At 35.8% G+C, this 19430-nt stretch overlaps 1 protein-coding gene across 1 annotated transcript; it reads left to right on the top strand.

Annotated features, from left to right (window-relative positions):
* The first annotated feature begins 2203 nt into the window (after window positions 1-2203).
* LOC131949690 (extracellular serine/threonine protein CG31145) lies at window positions 2204-12215 on the top strand. The gene is made up of 10 exons (XM_059311549.1): window positions 2204-2353; window positions 3472-3701; window positions 5243-5364; window positions 6463-6541; window positions 9076-9168; window positions 9645-9757; window positions 10548-10726; window positions 10878-10992; window positions 11210-11291; window positions 11829-12215. The coding sequence occupies exons 1-10, from the start codon at window positions 2204-2206 to the stop codon at window positions 12115-12117; spliced, it is 1452 nt and encodes a 483-aa protein (XP_059167532.1). The 3' UTR covers window positions 12118-12215.
* The last annotated feature ends 7215 nt before the right edge of the window (window positions 12216-19430 follow it).

The raw sequence follows: 19430 nt of genomic DNA, 5'->3' as shown, positions 1-19430 counted from the left end.
TATCCAATGGGGAAACAGTAAAAAACAGTGTTGTTTTCGGGAAAACGTCGATAGGCCATGAATACTTACCAGATACCGTATTTCCTTTTATAAACATAATAAACGTGAACAACGAGTTTCAAATTATTCAGAAGCTTCTTTGGAATACAGGAGGGTGAACTCTAAGGGTGAAATACTTTTTTTCACTTTGAGAAAATCGTGAAATGTTAAAAATGAGTAGGCCTACGGATGGCTTTATACGGGCTATTTGTAAGGGAGCAAACTTCCTAAATTGTTACTTTTCATAGGATTTTTATACTAATAGATGCACACAAAAATGTACGCTTCTTTCTGGTCGTTTGAGTAAATACTTTGGTACATGTTGGCACAAATATCATTTTCAAACAATTGTAAGATCATAGAAATAACTAAAGATAATGAAATTAATGAAATCATTAAAACTACTCGACATATGCTACACAGTTCTATTTACTTTTCCCCACTTTATATGGCTCAAATAATTCTAAAGTTTCTCTTAATAAAAGAAAAAAACCTGTTTAGAAAGTGTGCGCCAATATTTTAATCCTGAGATCGTAGTGTGTAGCGAGGCGTGGACTATTTCAATTGGTCCAAAATCAATATTTTACTTATTTAGTTTTAATCTCTTATATGAGCGATTTAACAAATCGTTCACAATTGGCGATTTTATTCTTTATTTTTACGACCAATTAATTCAGTTACAAATATCGTCACAAGATATCTCGCACGGCAGGGGGCTATAAACAGTTTAAGGACATGTTGATTGATAGGGCAATATGAAGTAGAGTATATATGTTTCAGTTACCTCAGCATATGAGATACAATGTGATGTGCTATGCACAGACGCCTTTGATTTTCCTAATGTAATATACACACCCATAGGGCTAGGTGGGTTCAGGGACATCTTACATACCCGGGTCTAGAAACTAAACTTGAAACTATCAGGATAGCATTCTTGCACCTCCTCTGTTAAGCTAGCCGTTGTTTTATCTCTAGTATTAGTAAAAGGGTTACGTATATGGTACTATGATTTTAAGAACGCCTAGAATCTTATAATTAAAGATTGGTTCTACTTTTTAAAAAGGTTCATCTATTTCCATAACGTATTATTTTTTAAATGTTCTTTCTAGTTTTTAAAATTGTTAAACGTTCTGATACATAGTTGGTTTTGGATGAATGGATAAATTTGAATGAATGGATGAATGTGAATAGATGGATGAGTTTATAACAAAAGGTATGTTTTCTGACGCTTGCACTTTTGACATACACACATACACGTGTAGAGCTAGCACGACCTCAGCCAGAAAGTAGGTTTTACCACCACCCCCCCAACTTCCGTGCGTGTCTCTCTCTACCCCTCCCCCACGCCCCAGTTATTCCAATGTATCATTGGTCGTTCTATACGTTCAGTTTGCGTTATTTTTTTTTTTTTTAAATTCTCCACCATCTGCTGCTTGTGATTTGTACACCTCCCACTCCCACACCCCCCCCCCCACACACACACACAAACTGTTTCCAGTACACCCACCCTACCCTAACCAATCGAAATATTATTTTTATAATTATAAAAATAAATTTTTAAAATCTTCAAAAATATTTATACATTTAAAACTCAAGATGATGGCGCACGTGCTAAAAAAAGTTGTTGAAAAAAATTCTGACGTCACACATCTAGATCGATGTTACCAAGGAAAATATAAAAAAAGAAAACGCGAAAGGTATTGTTACATGCTGAAGTCAGAGGTGAATATATGTCAGTCGTATGCTTGACATTGAACAGCTACAAGATTATTTGGTAAGTTTTTTCTAATAAATTACGTTTAGAATTTTTGTGTAGACGGTTAAAATAATTTTAGAACGTGTCAAATGTTAAATTCTTGAGTGTCAAAATTTTCCGCTCATAATAGATTTTAAAACTGTTTATAGACATCACAATTTAAAAAAAATATTTGGCGCAGCTTTGAACATCTATTTAGCGATTAGGCGACACCTTACGGCTTTCACGATAGCAAGTGTGGAAATTCACGGTCGAAATTTGTTTCATTTATTTAGTGGAGATTTTTATACTAAATTCACTAAACTAGTTTCATATGTAAGTTGTGACTTTCGTATTGAGTTGACGTGCTACTTTTTCGTTTAGTTACACTGCCTTTGTGATCTAGGACAAGCTTTGATGCAAGTAACGATGGTAACCAGAGTTCTGCTGCTACAGAAGTGCCGCTGGAGGGCGCTGTTTTTGGTCGTCTGCTTGTTCCTCACGTTCCAGTTGTACCTGCAGCATGGAGGCAACTACTACGTCAGGATGTTTAGCAACGGTGTAATCAGTGGACGACAGGTAAGGTCAAGGTGATACCTGATTGGTTAGGTGGGCATCAGGTAAGGTCAAGGTGATCCCTGATTGGTTAGGTGGGCATCAGGTAAGGTCAAGGTGATTCCTGATTGGTTAAGTGGGCATCAGGTTAAATTAGTGGGTTTCTCGCTTTCTTTAACGCAGGTAAATTAAAGTAAAGGTGATTCTTGATTATTTTAATGGGCAACTGGTAACGTTAAAGTAAAGGTGATTCTTGATTATTTCAATAGGCAACAGGTAAAGTTAAAGTAAAGGTGATTCTTGATTCTTTTAATGGGCAACAGGTAAAGTTAAAGTAAAGGTGATTCTTGATTATTTTAATAAGCAACTGGTAAAGTTAAAGTAAAGGTGATTCTTGATTATTTTAATGGGCAACTGGTAAAGTTAAAGTAAAGGTGATTCTTGATTATTTTAATGGGCAACTGGTAACGTTAAAGTAAAGGTGATTCTTGATTATTTCAATAGGCAACAGGTAAAGTTAAAGTAAAGGTGATTCTTGATTATTTTTATGGGCAACAGGTAAAGTTAAAGTAAAGGTGATTCTTGATTCTTTTTATGGGCAACTGGTAAAGTTAAAGTAAAGGTGATTCTTGATTATTTTAATATGCAACTGGTAAAGTTAAAGTAAAGGTGATTCTTGATTATTTTAATGGGCAACAAGTAAAGTTAAAGTAAAGGTGATTCTTGATTCTTTTTATGGGTAACAGGTAAAGTTAAAGTAAAGGTGATTCTTGATTATTTTAATGGGCAACAGGTAAAGTTAAAGTAAAGGTGATTCTTGATTCTTTTTATGGGCAACAGGTAAAGTTAAAGTAAAGGTGATTCTTGATTATTTTAATAGGCAACTGGTAAAGTTAAAGTTTATTCTCAATGTTTTTTCTGTGACCGAGTTGCTTCGTTGTTTATTGTACAGCCTGTTTGTGAATGTAAGAACCACTGTCCTAACAAACTGAGCACATCTGAAAGTTTATGAAAATGAACCACAAGCTTCGATTTTCTAAAAATGTGAACAGCGTTTTATAATTTTACAGGTTCGACAGAAAATTGTATTTTAAGGCATTGTTTCTATCATTATATTTTGCTTTAATTTTTGTGTGTGGTAGCTCAATGGGACGGGCAACATCAGCCTACACGTCATGAGGAGTGGGTCACACGTCACAAGGCACCGGTCACCCCTGGCGGACAAGCTGGTCAAACAGTTCCAGACTCGGCTGTCCAAACCCAGGTCTGTGTATCAGTTGAACGACACCGAGACCTACAGCCATTTCATGGGCAGGCTGAAGATCTTACGGAAACGTGGGGACTACTTGACGAAATACTTCAACATCACGGGGTAAATATTAGTTCTCTCTTCCTGTCTATCTGAGATTGGCGTAGCCAGGATCGTCTCATCATGGGGGGGGGAGGGTAAAAAATTGTCATCAATATATATATATATATATATATATATATATATATATATATATATATATATATATATATATATATATATATATATATATATATATATATATATATATATATATATTTAAGTTGTATGTCATTGCGTCACAATGAAGTAAAATAAGTTGAAAGTAGTACTCTGGAGCAATTAGAAAAAAAACCACAATGTAGGCCGACAAAACAAAACAATTTATCACTCTAAACAACAACAAAGAACAAACAATATATCCACACAATACTACCAAAAACAATGAACGCAACACAATCTGTTTTGTAATCCTTGTAAAAAAAATTGACATGATGATTCGTAGAATAATAATTAAGACAAGCGAACTAAGGGAAACGATCACTCTCTCAATAAACATATGTATATTTCTACAAATTTAATTGTAAATGTCAAAGCAGATCAATAATTACTTTAGTATGTAATATAGTAGTTTAACACTATTCGTTTTTACAAAAATGTGTTATCTATAATCAGAATTAAATATATTATTGTCATAAATGCTAAAATCATACAGCATAATGAAAGATTTTGAAATCAGAGTTGGTATAAAACCATTGTTTTCAAACAAAGTGAGAAGCTAAATGTAATATGTGAAACATTCTGAATGATAGCCTTCATATAACTTTGACATTGGTCTTGCAGTTCAGATAATTCATTCTTCAACTAGCTACTGTTTTTTTGTGTTCTTTAATGATCAAATTTTTAACATAGGATAAGGTATGGGTTAGATCACTTTATTGATCACACACCTCTTTACTGTTAATTGCAAAAACAATATTTACATAGTTTTACCTGCTTCAAAAGCTATGATTTTGGCGGCATGGTACTTTGGTACCTCATTACGCGTTTTCCCAAATGTACTTAACAGATCAGTTCTGGGCGGGTTGGTGGGGGAGGGGGGGTTCAACTTAATTCACCACTGTCCGGTCACTTTAGGTCAATTATTCTACCCAGCGTATACCTAGGTTTGACATTAATGTCACTCTACACAATTACGGCCTGTCCCGTTTTAGGTGGTGAGATGGGGAGGGGGGGGGAGAATATCCAGCTCAGAGTGAACATAGCTTCAGTGTTTAGATGACTGTTCTAAACATACATATACAATTATACTTATGTACTGATTCAGAAATATATTTAAACAAGTAACAGTGGTATTATAATAGTAATTTTTTTTAACAGAAGGGTAAATGGGCGGGGGGGGGGGGGGGGGTATGACCCCCCTAACCCCCCTACCTACGCCACTGCTGTCTGATGCCTGTCTGTCTGCATGCTTCTGTCAGTCAGTTTAGTTTACTTTCTCACGACGAAAACGATCGCTATATCAAAACAAAACAAATAAATAACAGAGAGTCCTAGATTTAAAAAAAAAAGCTTTACCGCGAGGGCTGGATAAAAAAAAAAGTTGAACTGCTGTCTGTCTACAGGAACAGGTCCTGGGAAAGGTTCCACAGGGGAATCAACCAGTACTACCTGTACGACCCTGATAGCGGCACAGACCTGACTGACTTGTTGAGAGATCTGAACAAGAAAACAATTGTTGCTGCAAGTAGGTCTTCTTTTTTCACATCACAACATACACGTCCGTTTCTCTAGTTGGGAGTTGGTTTCTCTGTTTACATTTTCTCGGGTTTTTCCCCCACCCTAACCCATTCATTTTTCTGATTTCGAGTCTGTTTCTCCGTTTCTGAACCAGCTGTCCTGTCGTAGTCAGAAAATGATTTTTAAAAATCAACTTATCCAATGCCGTAGCCAGAAATTGATTTTAAAATCAACTTATCCAATGCCGTAGCCAGAACATGATTTTAAAATCAACTTATCCAATGCCGTAGCCAGAAAATGATTTTTAAAAATCAACTTATCCAATGCCGTAGCCAGAAATTGATTTTAAAATCAACTTATCCAATGCCGTAGCCAGAAAATGATTTTAAAATCAACTTATCCAATGCCGTAGCCAGAACATGATTTTAAAATCAACTTATCCAATGCCGTAGCCAGAAAATGATTTTAAAATCAACTTATCCAATGACGTAGCCAGAAAATGATGTTAAAATCAACTTATCCAATGCCGTAGCCAGAAATTGATTTTAAAATCAACTTATCCAATGCCGTAGCCAGAAAATGATTTTAAAATCAACTTATCCAATGCCGTAGCCAGAACATGATTTTAAAATCAACTTATCCAATGCCGTAGCCAGAAAATGATTTTAAAATCAACTTATCCAATGCCGTAGCCAGAACATGATTTTAAAATCAACTTATCCAATGCCGTAGCCAGAAAATGATTTTAAAATCAACTTATCCAATGACGTAGCCAGAAAATGATGTTAAAATCAACTTATCCAATGCCGTAGCCAGAAATTGATTTTAAAATCAACTTATCCAATGCCGTAGCCAGAAAATGATTTTAAAATCAACTTATCCAATGCCGTAGCCAGAACATGATTTTAAAATCAACTTATCCAATGCCGTAGCCAGAAAATGATTTTAAAATCAACTTATCCAATGACGTAGCCAGAAAATGATGTTAAAATCAACTTATCCAATGCCGTAGCCAGAAAATGATTTTAAAATCAACTTATCCAATGACGTAGCCAGAAAATGATGTTAAAATCAACTTATCCAATGACGTTATCTTCTGTGACAGGAAGCACGCCTTACAGCTCCCATCTCGCCATTACGCTGGTCTTTGAGGATGGATCCAAAGGCATCTTCAAGGCTATCAGGTGGGTGCTTCTGCCACAACTTCGTCTGGTGGGTGAAAGGTGCAAACGTAGGTCATACTGGAGGGCAATAGGTTCCCACCTGGGTGGTTCTGGAGGGCGAGAGGTCCTCCTGTCACTGATACTGTAGGGCGGGCGACAGGACAAATGATCTCAGGACAAATGATCTCAGGACAAATGATCTCAGACAAAATATCCCAGACAAATGATCTCAGGACAAATGATCTCAGACAAAATATCCCAGACAAATGATCTCAGGACAAATGATCTCAGGACAAATGATCTCAGACAAAATATCCCAGACAAATGATCTCAGGACAAATGATCTCAGACAAAATATCCCAGACAAATGATCTCAGGACAAATGATCTCAGACAAAATATCCCAGACAAATGATCTCAGGACAAATGATCTCAGACAAAATATCCCAGACAAATGATCTCAGGACAAATGATCTCAGACAAAATATCCCTGACAAATGATCTCAGGACAAATGATCTCAGACGAAATATCCCTGACAAATGATCTCAGGACAAATGATCTCAGACAAAATATCCCTGACAAATGATCTCAGGACAAATGATCTCAGACGAAATATCCCTGACAAATGATCTCAGGACAAATGATCTCAGACAAAATATCCCTGACAAATGATCTCAGGACAAATGATCTCAGACAAAATATCCCAGACAAAATATCTCAAGTTAAACGATCTCAGGAACAAATTATCTCAGACAAAATATCCCAGACAAATGATCTCAGGACAAATGATCTCAGGACAAATTATCTCAGACAAAATATCCCAGACAAATGATCTCAGGACAAATGATCTCAGACAAAATATCCCAGACAAATTATCCTAGGACAAATGATCTCAGACAAAATATCCCAGGACAAATGATCTCAGACAAAATATCCCAGGACAAATGATCTCAGACAAAATATCACAGGACAAATGATCTCAGACAAAATATCACAGGACAAATGATCTCAGACAAAATATCCCAGGACAAATGATCTCAGACAAAATATCCCAGGACAAATGATCTCAGTGATAGATCCCCATGTGGGTGGGTCTTTAGGGTGAAAGGTTATGTGTCACGTGCTTCATGGGTCTTGTTAAAATAAATGTAAGTCTCTACTTGATATAAGCACGGTGGGTTTGTAATGTAAGTCTCTACTTGGTATAAGTACGGTGGGTTTGTAATGCAAGTCTCTACTTGGTATAAGCACGGTGGGTTTGTAATGCAAGTCTCTACTCGGTATAAGCACGGTGTCTGTAATTCGGTAAAAGTACACTTGGGTTTGGAAGTCCAACATTATCGTTGGTTAATGGAACATCGTCTCTGAAAGTGTATGATGGTGTGGAGAGCTGCATTTGATATCTAATACATACTCTAAGCTTGTGATAGTTTGGTGGTGTTTAGGACAAGGTATAATCAAGTTATGTAAGCGTATGTGGTATAATCGAATAGTGTAAATATATTTGGGATAATCGAATAGTGTAAGTGTATTTAGTATAATTGTTGTATGTAATTGTATCTGTTATAATTGAGTCATATAAGTGTATTTTGTATATTCGAAATTATGTAAGTATATTTGATAAATTCGTCATGTGTATGTATAATTTTTATGTAAGGTTGTGTAAGTGTATTTAGCATAAGTGTTCTTTCGATGCACATATGGTATATATTTTCGTTAATATTATTGATGAGCGATAAATTATTTTTGTTTCCAAGTTATGTGAATTTAAGTTCTAAGTTTTTTAAGCCTTTCAATGGCATAAGAGAATACATTTTTATTTCACCGATTAGCTTAGCTTACAGTCAGCTGGCGATACTAGAGTGAAGTTAACCTAATCAATACAGTTATTTGTGACACAAAAATGCTTGAAAGCCTGACGTCAATACGTTTTTTGAACCCTGTATACCCACAGCTTTGCTGTTGAACTGTGATTTCTAAAAATGAAATTGCTTTTTCTCTTTATAAATATATCTATCACCATATTGATTAGAAAAACGATATGTTGATAAATTTGCTGCTGTGGTGGTTGCTGTGCCGCTGATGTTGATACTTCACCGCCGTGTTTGATGAAGTAACTACAGCATCGTGTTAATAACAATACCATGATGTTGATAGATGTGAAGCCTCATGTATACACCCACCTCATGTGGGGAGAGAAATGAATACTTAACCCAATCATTGTGAAGGTCTCAGCCTTAAACCGTCCCTCAGTCTTTAGTCTCCCTACTATAGGCTGACTGTGCACAAAACACGACCAGATCAATTCCGTAGTTGCCTTTACGATGTACCGAAGCCGGACGGTGAAACCTAAATAAATTTTGTTTGACGGTTTGTCATAATACAAACTGTGCTCAGCCAAATCTGCTCCGCCATTTTTTTTATACTTTAGACATTAGCTCCGTCCTAAGTGTATACGATTCAAGTAATTTCTGTTTAACTTTGAGATCATTAGCCAATAGCTGCGTCTAAAGTGGACACACCTTAAGAAATTTTAATCCGTTTTTCATACTTAGAACTCCAAAAGAGCAAGAGGCATCACCCAACCATTTTTACTTCAGTGACATTGAGAGACCAACAGCCGAGATAGCAGCTTTTCATCTTGACAAGTACGTTGTTTTCATGTTCAATGTTGCCAAAATGTACCAATGTTGTTCGTTTTGACTAATATGTATGTTGTTTTTGTTCAATATTGCTAAAATGTACCAAAGTTGTTTATTTTGTCAAGCTTGTTAACCCCATGTGACAAACATAGTTTACAGTTAGACTGACAAGAGCATGAACTCATTAGACATGTCTATCTTTAATGCTACACCATCTTTATAATCTACTGACATGACATTAGTGGTTGTGGGAGGTTTATCTGTAATAAAGCTTTTTATTTATTAGCCTGATATTCAGGGAAAGGATACTTTAAAAGTGTGCATCATTTTGTTGTTTGAGTAATGTGAAATATTTGTACTTGGGTCCTGTAAGGTGTATCTCATAAAGTTGTACATTTGCTAACGTGAAATTTTTGTACTAGTGTCCTGTAAGGTTTATCTAATAAAGTTGTCTATTTGCTAACGTGAAATTTTCGGGGCAGGGTTCTGGCTTTCTACCGTGTCCCCCCGACCGTCGGGAGGGTCGTCAACATCACACGTGACCTGATCATGGTGGGGGACGAAAACATCAAGCCGACGGCTCATCGATCTCCAGGTAAGTCTACAATCTATTGGTAGCTCATCGATCTCCAGGTAAGTCTACAATCTATTGGTAACTCAGCCATCTCAAGGTAAGTCTACAATCTATTGGTAGCTCAGCAATCTCCAGGTAAGTCTACAATCTGTTGGTAACTCAGCCATCTCAAGGTAAGTCTACAATCTATAGGTAGCTCATCGATCTCCAGGTAAGTCTATAATCTGTTGGTAGCTCATCGATCTCCAGGTAAGTCTATAATCTGTTGGTAGCTCACCGATCTCCAGGTATTGAAAAATTTGATGGTACCTCAACAGTCTTCATGTGCTTCGATTGGAGTTGAAAGAAAGCAACTATATTTTTAGCTTTAAACAATATATTTAGTAATCTTCCATACCTGATGTTTTGGGACGGTTTGGTCTATCGGTAGAGCTTTTGACTGTTAACCGTAAGTTTCGAGTTCGGGCTCAAGGCAGGAGTACGTAAAACGTCATTGGGTCCACCCAGCTATGTAGGGTACCTGGATGAAAGGTCACCGGGCATAGTGCTGACCACACTATCTCTTCATTTGATAAGTTCTCTGAAACAGATGAACTCTACTTCACCTGCTCCATGGACTATAAGGTTTAAAATGGTAATACTTAAAACGAATGTTTCTTGGTTTAAATATTATATGATTAGGTTTTAATTCGATAAGTGTCTATTTTTATTGGCCGAAAGAAATATGTGTGTAGTTAAATTTACTATGTATAGAAATGAGTGAATCGATGATCACCAGAGGCCCCAACTATTTTAATGTTGTTGTTTGCAGTTGGTAACTCCTGCTTCTTCGGCAGCTGTAAGGACTACTGCACACAGGGCCACGCGCTCTGTGGGAACCCCCACCTCATCGAGGGCTCCGTCTCTGCTTTCCTGCCCAACAGGAGCCTGGAAGAATCAGGAAACTCCTTTTTGAATCCTTATGTTCGATCGTATGACATGAATACGAAGGTATGGCACTGTGCATTCCTCTGGGTATATTAGAAATAATAAACTTTATGTTCCCAGGTAAAATGGGAATACAACTTTATTTCCCTAGGTAAAATGGGAATACAATTTTATTTTCCCCAGGTAAAATGGGAATACAACTTTATTTCCACAGGTAAAATGGGAATACAACGAGTCGTTTTGTGAGACGGATGTCAAGCCAGTACCTGAGTACCAAGGTCGTTTTATACTGGACTTGACGGACCTCGCGGTGTTTGACTTTCTGCAGGGTAAGCCATGATATATTTATATCATATATATATATATATATATATATATATATATATATATATATATATATATATATATATATATATGTGTGTGTGTATATATATATATATCATATATTTATATATATCATTTATGCATATATATATATATATATATATATATGTGTGTGTGTGTTTGTGTGTTGTTTAAATTGACAATAGAACAAACCCTCCCCAGGTAACCTCGACAGACACCACATAGAAACGTTTAAGATGTTTGGTAACGACACCTTCTTAGTGCACTACGACAACGGCAGAGGGTGAGTCAGTCTTTCTATTCAGCCCTAATCACTTTCTGGAAATTAGCCAGCTGGGTGTGGTTTGAACTCTGACCCAGGTTTGATGCAAAGAGGGGGAGAACACTTAGAATAGCCGGCGACACATAATGCTAATGAAATAGGAGTTAAATGTATAGCTCATGTTTTGAAAGTTGTTAATTTTTAGACTTGTGTCACATACAAGTTTTAAAAAATACTTGACACAATATCTGTCACAGTATAAGCATAATGTGGCAAACACGGACAAATAAACATTTGTTGTATGGGTATAGATACACGAGACAGCATAAAACAACACAACATAACTTTATGCTACAAAAACTATCTTAAACAATCTTTGATATCCATACCACTGATTTGTACCAGACGCACGGAAGAATTATCTTTAAACTCAACTTATGATCTTACTAATTTAATCCTTATCATCATCATTATTATCATCATTTTTAAAGTAAAACAATAATTCGTTAAAGATATTTTAAAACGTTTTTTCATCCCCACATTTTGGTCCGTCAACAGGTTTGGCCGATCTAAGTACGATTGTATTTCATGCTTGGCTCCAGTTCGTCAGTGTTGTAAAGTTCGGTTATCTACCCTTGCCAAGTTGGTTAAACTTTACACTGGACCAGACAGCCTCAGTCAACTACTTAGGATGTCATTAAGCTCCGACCCCTTAGCTCCGATATTAACAGAACCTCACCTTGACGCCTTAGACAGACGTGTTGGTCTAGTCATCAGCACAGTGTATGACTGTGTCAATAGGACGGGATCCTGGGATCAAGTTATTGTTGATGATGGTGTTGTATGAATGTTACGTTTAGGTCACGTGAACTATTTCTTTAAGACAACGCCAAAGACTACATCAAACCAGTCAGCAGAGATAAATTTAATTATGCAATAATTATATAAGACTATATGCATATATATATATATATATATATATATATATACATACATATATATATATATATATATATATATATATATATATATATATATATATATATATATATATATATATATATATATATATATATATATATATATATATATATATATACATGTATACACATATTTACATTTATAAATATTTGAATATAAATAACATAAACATATAAAAATATGTTTGATTATGTAACATATGCTACATTGCTGCGTATATTTGTATAGATAAACGATGGACAGGTGCGCGTGTATATATGAATGTATGTAAATAAAATGTATAAACTTATGTGTAAATATATTGCCTATATATATATATATATATATATATATATATATATATATATATATATATATATATATATATATATATATATATATATATATATATATATATATATATACTTAAGACGTATGGTCACACAACATTCCTTGCTTAACTTATACATTACATATTAAATCATCGATGCCTGTACAGTAATGTGATATATAATGACCATTAATTTACCTCCAACCGTAGATTAATTATGTTCTACCGTTATTTATTGACTACCAGTCCTACAAATACAATCCTATTCTTGTTTGTTCTTGAACTCGTTATTTTCATTCAAATACATTATATTAAATTTTGTTTTCTAGACTCAATTGTTGGAACAAAAATGTTATAGAACAGTTTTAAAAACCTTGTATACGATTGTGTGTGTCATGTGAGACTTTCAGCAAGCTTTCACGTGGAGACAGACAACACATAAAACACCTTCCAAGTCACACACATGTCGCCAGGCTAGCGAGACTTGAATCAATAGAGATTTTAAAACTTTGTTCTTAACGTTTCGCTCTAATGGTAACTACCGTTTAAAAATTAGCCAATGGCCATTAGAAGAACATAAGTATATCGTTTGAACATAAAATAAATTTTTTAACTAAATTTTTATGGGAATTTAATCAAATACGTTAAATTGTATTTAGCCTATAAATGTAGTTACGTCTTTAATAAAAAGAAATATAACATTTATTTTGAACTGTATAACGTCACTGAAATAGAATGACCAACCAAGACTTTTACTTTTGGTAATATTAGTAGAGATAATATAGGAGGATGTTTTTAACCCTAAAGTGTAGACGTTTCAGATTTGGCCAACATTAGTCAACTGGGTATCGATGTGATTTGGTTTCAAGGTTTCACTTGGATGAAATGATCACAGAGGTTTACTAGGTATCGTGGATGAAATTATTTTAGAAGCTCACTTGGTATCGATTAGGTTGTTGTCACGTTGACCACGGCAATATCGATTCGATTAGAAATAATTTAACTTTTGTACCGAGAATTTCTGTCTCCCAGAATACGTGGGAGGGTTGCCAAGTCAATTACAGACAGAGTACAGTCGTCCACAAAGATATGTTTACGACAGATCCTCAAGATAAGATGGCCAGACACAATTTTAAACGAAGATCTGCGGCAAAACACCAAACAACAGCCAATAGACGGGGATATTATAGCCTATAAATGGGGATGGATAGGGCATACCCTGGGAATGGAATGGGATAACATCGTGGGGCAAGCGTTACACTGTTGTCAAGGACATTTTCTGCTTGAGTTGATGCAAGGCACTGTGTTGATACCCGAATGTTAAACACTAAACAAATATTACGTCCAGTTTCCGAGATGACAAGCGTGTGTAAGTTTAACCAATCAACACATCTTGCGAGATGACAAGCGTGTGTAAGTTCAACCAACCAACACATCTTGTGAGATGACAAGCATGTGTAAGTCTTACCAACCAACACATCTTGCGAGATGACAAGCATGTGTAAGTTCAACCAACCAACACATCTTGTGAGATGACAAGCATGTGTAAGTTCAACCAACCAACACATCTTGCGAGATGACAAGCATGTGTAAGTTTAACCAACCAACACATCTTGCGAGATGACAAGCATGTGTAAGTTTAACCAACCAACACATCTTGCGAGATGACAAGCATGTGTAAGTTCAACCAACCAACACATCTATTGACGTGTACACATTGATTTAGAATTTAGATGAGCGTGCCTTAACAATGGCAAAAATACTTTGACACTTGAGAGAAGACGTTAGCTATGGAATTCGTACATTTCTCCACATGATCCAACAATCTCTTGATATTTCCACCAAGTTTTCAATCGAGCATCTTCAGCACATAGCTTAAAAAAGATAGTCTTTTAATTATACGAATCTATCTAAAGTTCGGCGAACACCTTTCATTTTGTTTACAATTCACAGACTAGCGCGCCATACACGAGAGACGGAAGCTGTCAATCATTAACTTGACCGGTTTATTATCTTCTGCATAATTTGTCTTCAAAAATTAAAAACTATTTGTTATACGGATTGTATTCATACCCCCACCCCATCTCCCCACCACCCACAACAACATGATTAACTAATGACACAATACACAGTATTCATACACACGTTTACTTCAATATTTAAATTCACTTCAATATTTTAAAATTTCAACGTTACAATTTATGCAGATAATTTTTGAAAAATGTAATCAATTTCTCAATTTAAAGAAATTAATAATCTTTATTTTATTTGGCCACACTGCGGAGGTAAAAAATAAGAAAAAATTCTTCTCACCCATGTCAACAATAAAGATCGCAGCTTGTCAACTAACTGAGCTGATGTATTCAAGATTTTTTTTTTAAATCTTCGCTTAAGCCACAGATCGAAGGCTACATGTCTGCTCTGGTTGAGTTTACAGTAAGTCAAAAACTGTCGACATTCAATAAAATATCTGCATATTATTATGTAACTAAGACACTGTGATTTGGGATGACATTTGACATCAAACTTGGACTTGCAGATTCGATGGTGCGGTAAGGTCAGGGGTCAACGTTAGATTTTACCACGGTGCTCTGGACTCCTGAATTTCCTAACCCAAAGACTCCGGACTTTACCCCATCTGTGGATCCCCCCTCCTCCCAACATTACACCCCCCACAACCCCATCTTATACCCTACAACCAATTCACAAAGTAGCAGAGATTAGTCAAGCTTGTAACATCTGAACACTGCAAACATATTGTATGGATACGGATAGACTATGGACATGTTTTCAAACTTTTAAAAGAAATTGCGTTTAAGGGAGAGAAGAAAGTTTTAAGGTAAAGTTTTTTTAATGTTTTTTTAAGTCCCCTATTCTTCAATGTGTGCATTAATACAACAGAATAAGAACCTGGAGCAAATATTACCTCTATGAAAAAAAGTCTATCTTTAACGATTTATCAAAATTGTATTGGTGTTTATTATTTTAATGTGTGTTATATTCTAACGAAGCAGCTAAAACAGTAGAACACAAATTAATTATAGATAATGTATGCCTGAATTCTAGGTAGATAGGTCTATCCTGGAAATATTCTTTAATAACATTGATATATTGATTGGTAGTTGCGCTTGAATGAACTTTAAACAGAGCATTAATTCTATTCCGGATATTCTTTCTACTAGATCTAGTACTAGAATAATTTAATTTCATCTCTACTTATTTAAACTCGTGTTAATTTCCATTTGGAACCTTGTGTGTGTGTGTTATTATTTTTTTCTTCACATTTTATACATTGTAAGTACTTTTTTTCCTTTTTTCTTTCTTGTGTGTGTTGCCTGGCCCCGGGTGGGCCTCACGCACAACTATGTCGGAAAAATACATCAAACGGCTATTCCTGCCTAAGTTTGGCATGGCAGGACATGCACCAAAAACTCTAGAGATTTTCATAGAAGAGGGTTTTTCTTTAGCTACCCTCACAGCTGACGAACTAAAAAGAGAGCTATGTATGTTATGTAGCCTATCACCAGCTGAATTTGAAGGTCTGTATAACTATGGGACACTGCGTAAATGGTATGTCACCATTAGATCAAAGGAACTATATGAGAAAATGCACCTAAAAGAATTTCACAGAGATTTGCCACCTGGGGTAACATCCAGATAGAGAGTGCAGAGAATATCAATAACCCACGCCGATAAATCTGGGCAAAGGGGCATGCTGAAATGGCTGCCTTCCAAGACAAGCGACGATGATATAATGGCGATTCTGAAATCTATAAGCAGTCAGGACTCAACACCAACATTTAAGAGAATAGACCAATCAAATGTGGTCCAATTCACCATCTCTCTGGAGAAAGAAGATGTGGAGAGTGTCCCACACTATATTATACTTACAAATGAGGCCAACAAGGAGAGCAGAGTCCTTATAATCCTCAATGGGAGGAGGGTGCAATGTTGCCACTGCAACACAGACAGGCACCTGCCTAAAATGTGTGAGCATTTGAGGACTCGCGCTCTTGACGGCGTCCAGCTAGTAGACGGACAGTACAGGGCAATTGAGCCTTGGGATGCAAATGATAAAGAAGAAGTTAGGGAGCATCTAAGTAAAAATAGAAATTTCTTAAAGCATTGAGACAGTTATGATGTTGACGGAGAAAGACAAAATCAAATGCTTAGAGAAGCAAGGCATAGAGAGGTAGAAGATGCCTTTGGAGTAGATGGCCAAACTGAAGCACATCATACTACTGCAGCATCACAGCAAGTTAACGAAAGCGTAACAGAAACCACCATAGAGGCCGAAGCCATGGAGACAATAGCGATCATAAATTCCATAGTAACAGGGTCTCAAAAAGATGGGAATCAAGAAAATTTGGAGGCTGTCGACGAAACAATAAATGATATTCTTCAAGATAACACTAGTTCAGAAAACACAACGAAACCGCTAAAGGAAATTAAAAGCTCACAAAGTATATCAGCAACAAAGGTATCAGGTCAACTGTCATATAGTCAAGCAATCAGTTCAAGTAAAAATCAATTACCTACAGTAAAGCCACCTCAAAGGGTCGTGACCAGGGCCCAACGGGATAGCAAACCAGCGGCTGGAAAGTTTGGCGTTAAAAGACCACCACCATCCAGCCCTCCAGAAACAGATGTTCGAAAGAAAACCCCAAATAATTCATGCTAACTCTGGCAACATTGAACATCAGGGGGGGGGGGGGGCTAGGGACAAACACATTATATAAACAACATAATAAATAAACACAATATTGACATCCTACTTTTACAGGAAACTAACATTTGAACTACAGAAGAAGTAAATAAACTAGATGCATAATTAATATCGACAGTCTCAAGCTAAACATCACTCGATCAGCCCTCAAGTAAATTAACATTAGAACAGTCTTCTGTTTTCCAGGTTTTTAAAAGTGCACAACCTGAATGGTAGAAAGAGATACACACCTCACCCCCCCCCCCCCCCCAACACACACACACTTCCCCCCCACTCAACCGGACTGGCGGATTTTTCAAGGTAGCGTGCCCTCTTTGCCAAGGGTCAATTTTATGTCATGGAAAGTTTTGGAATGATAGATCAGTATGTGTACTGCAGAGACACTTCTCCCACGGTCGCTTCTATTTCTGTCCATGTGTGGCTACACTGTGAACTTTTGACTCCTCAGCTAAGGACAAAGCACAGTAAACTAAGCAGTCAAGAGAAACCTAGTTTGCACACCTTATTTTAGTCTAGTTCTTATGCCATTTTATTTTCTCCATTTGATTATTATATATGCAATTGATGTTCATGTCTTTGATGCTGTGTAAAATCTATCAAATAAATAATTATTACTGATGTAAATGTATAAAACAATTGAATTAATTTAAAAAAAAAAAAAATTGATATATTGAAGGGTAACTATATTCAGATTATCATATTTTAATTTGTTTGTCTTTTAAAAAAATAGTGTAGAAAAGTGTTAGATATTTTTTCTTACACCAATCAAACGTCAAGTGAACAAAAACGGAAGCTGTAGGGAGACTAATAGCTTAGTGGCTGATTTAAATAAAACAGCTAATAGTATAGGATTTGTTTTCGGTAGGCTAGATGTTTGAAGATATTATCAATCGATTTCTGTTTAATTATGTTTCTAATAGTTTATAATATCATACAAATAATATATAGCTCGCCCATGAGGTGAATCGAAACCAACTTACACAATTTGCGAAAGAATAGCATTCATGAGTTTATTTCAGAACATCCACTTCCCCGTCCCTGTTGAAATTGTTGGAGTTGAACTCATTCCAGTGGACACACAAATAAAGGCTAAGCAAAAACAAGACAACGTCATCGGAAAAAATGCTGAGTCATCGGGCTCAGGTTTCTACCACCAAATATAATCCGATCTGAAACATATTTTTATTGAATCTTTTTTTACTGATTTTTTTTTTACTGAATTTTTTAAACTGAAAATTTGTTCAACTGAATTTTTTTCTACACAAAATGGAACGCCATTTGGGGATACGCCTATATATATATATATATATATATATATATATATATATATATATATATATATATATATATATATATATATATATATATATATATATATATATATATAGGCCTATATATATATAGGCCTATATATATATATATATATATATATATATATATATATATATATATATATATATATATATATATATATATATATAAAGAGAGAAAGAAAGAGAGAAACAGCTGGGGGTAAGAAGGCGTAAGTGATAGATCATGAATGAATTAAAATATGAACTTTAACCAGCCCAGCTTTGGTTATGTATCCAATTTTTCAACTAGAATTCAGCTGATTAAAAATGTATTAAAGGAAAGTATGGCAAAAAAACATCGACCCAAAAGAACTTTATCGGTCTTGTTCGATCGCCCCTGTACTGTTTGAGTTAATACTGCACCACTAGTCTTTGTGCAGTGCGCTCTGCGTGTTGTTTCTATCTTGGCTTGATGGTACTCGACACTTATGTTAGCTTTGGATGTGATAAGCGCGGCTAGACTATGATGTGGTTGTATGTTGTGATCGGCTGGTGAGAATGTTGGATGTTGATGTGTGCTGGTGGGAAGGTTGTATGTTGTTGTCTTGTTATGTGTGACGTGTTTGTGTGTGGCGTGATGTTATGTGGCGTGTTGGTGTGTTGTTATGTGGTGTGTTGCTATGTAGCGTGTTGTTATGTGGCGTGCTGGTGCGTGGCGTGATGGTGTGTTGTTATGTGGTGTGCTGGTGTGTGGCGTGCTGGTGCGTGGCGTGATGGTGTGTTGTTATGTGGCGTGCTCGTGGGAAAGGTGTTACGTCTGGTGTGTTTAAAAAAAAATGTTTTCTCAAGTG

This window comes from Physella acuta, unplaced genomic scaffold (assembly GCF_028476545.2).
Source record: "Physella acuta isolate Inbredline_101_S28 unplaced genomic scaffold, ASM2847654v3 ptg000709l, whole genome shotgun sequence".
NCBI lineage: Eukaryota > Metazoa > Mollusca > Gastropoda > Physidae > Physella > Physella acuta.
This window is presented reverse-complemented; position numbering and strand designations above follow the sequence as displayed.

Excerpts from the sequence above, each read along its gene's own strand:
- LOC131949690 (XM_059311549.1), top strand. The coding sequence starts at position 2,204 with ATGGTAACCAGAGTTCTGCTGCTACAGAAGTGCCGCTGGAGGGCGCTG. Across the intron at positions 9,758-10,547 it reads GACGGCTCATCGATCTCCAG|TTGGTAACTCCTGCTTCTTC; the intron begins GTAAGTCTACAA and ends TGTTGTTTGCAG. Across the intron at positions 11,292-11,828 it reads CACTACGACAACGGCAGAGG|GTTTGGCCGATCTAAGTACG; the intron begins GTGAGTCAGTCT and ends GTCCGTCAACAG.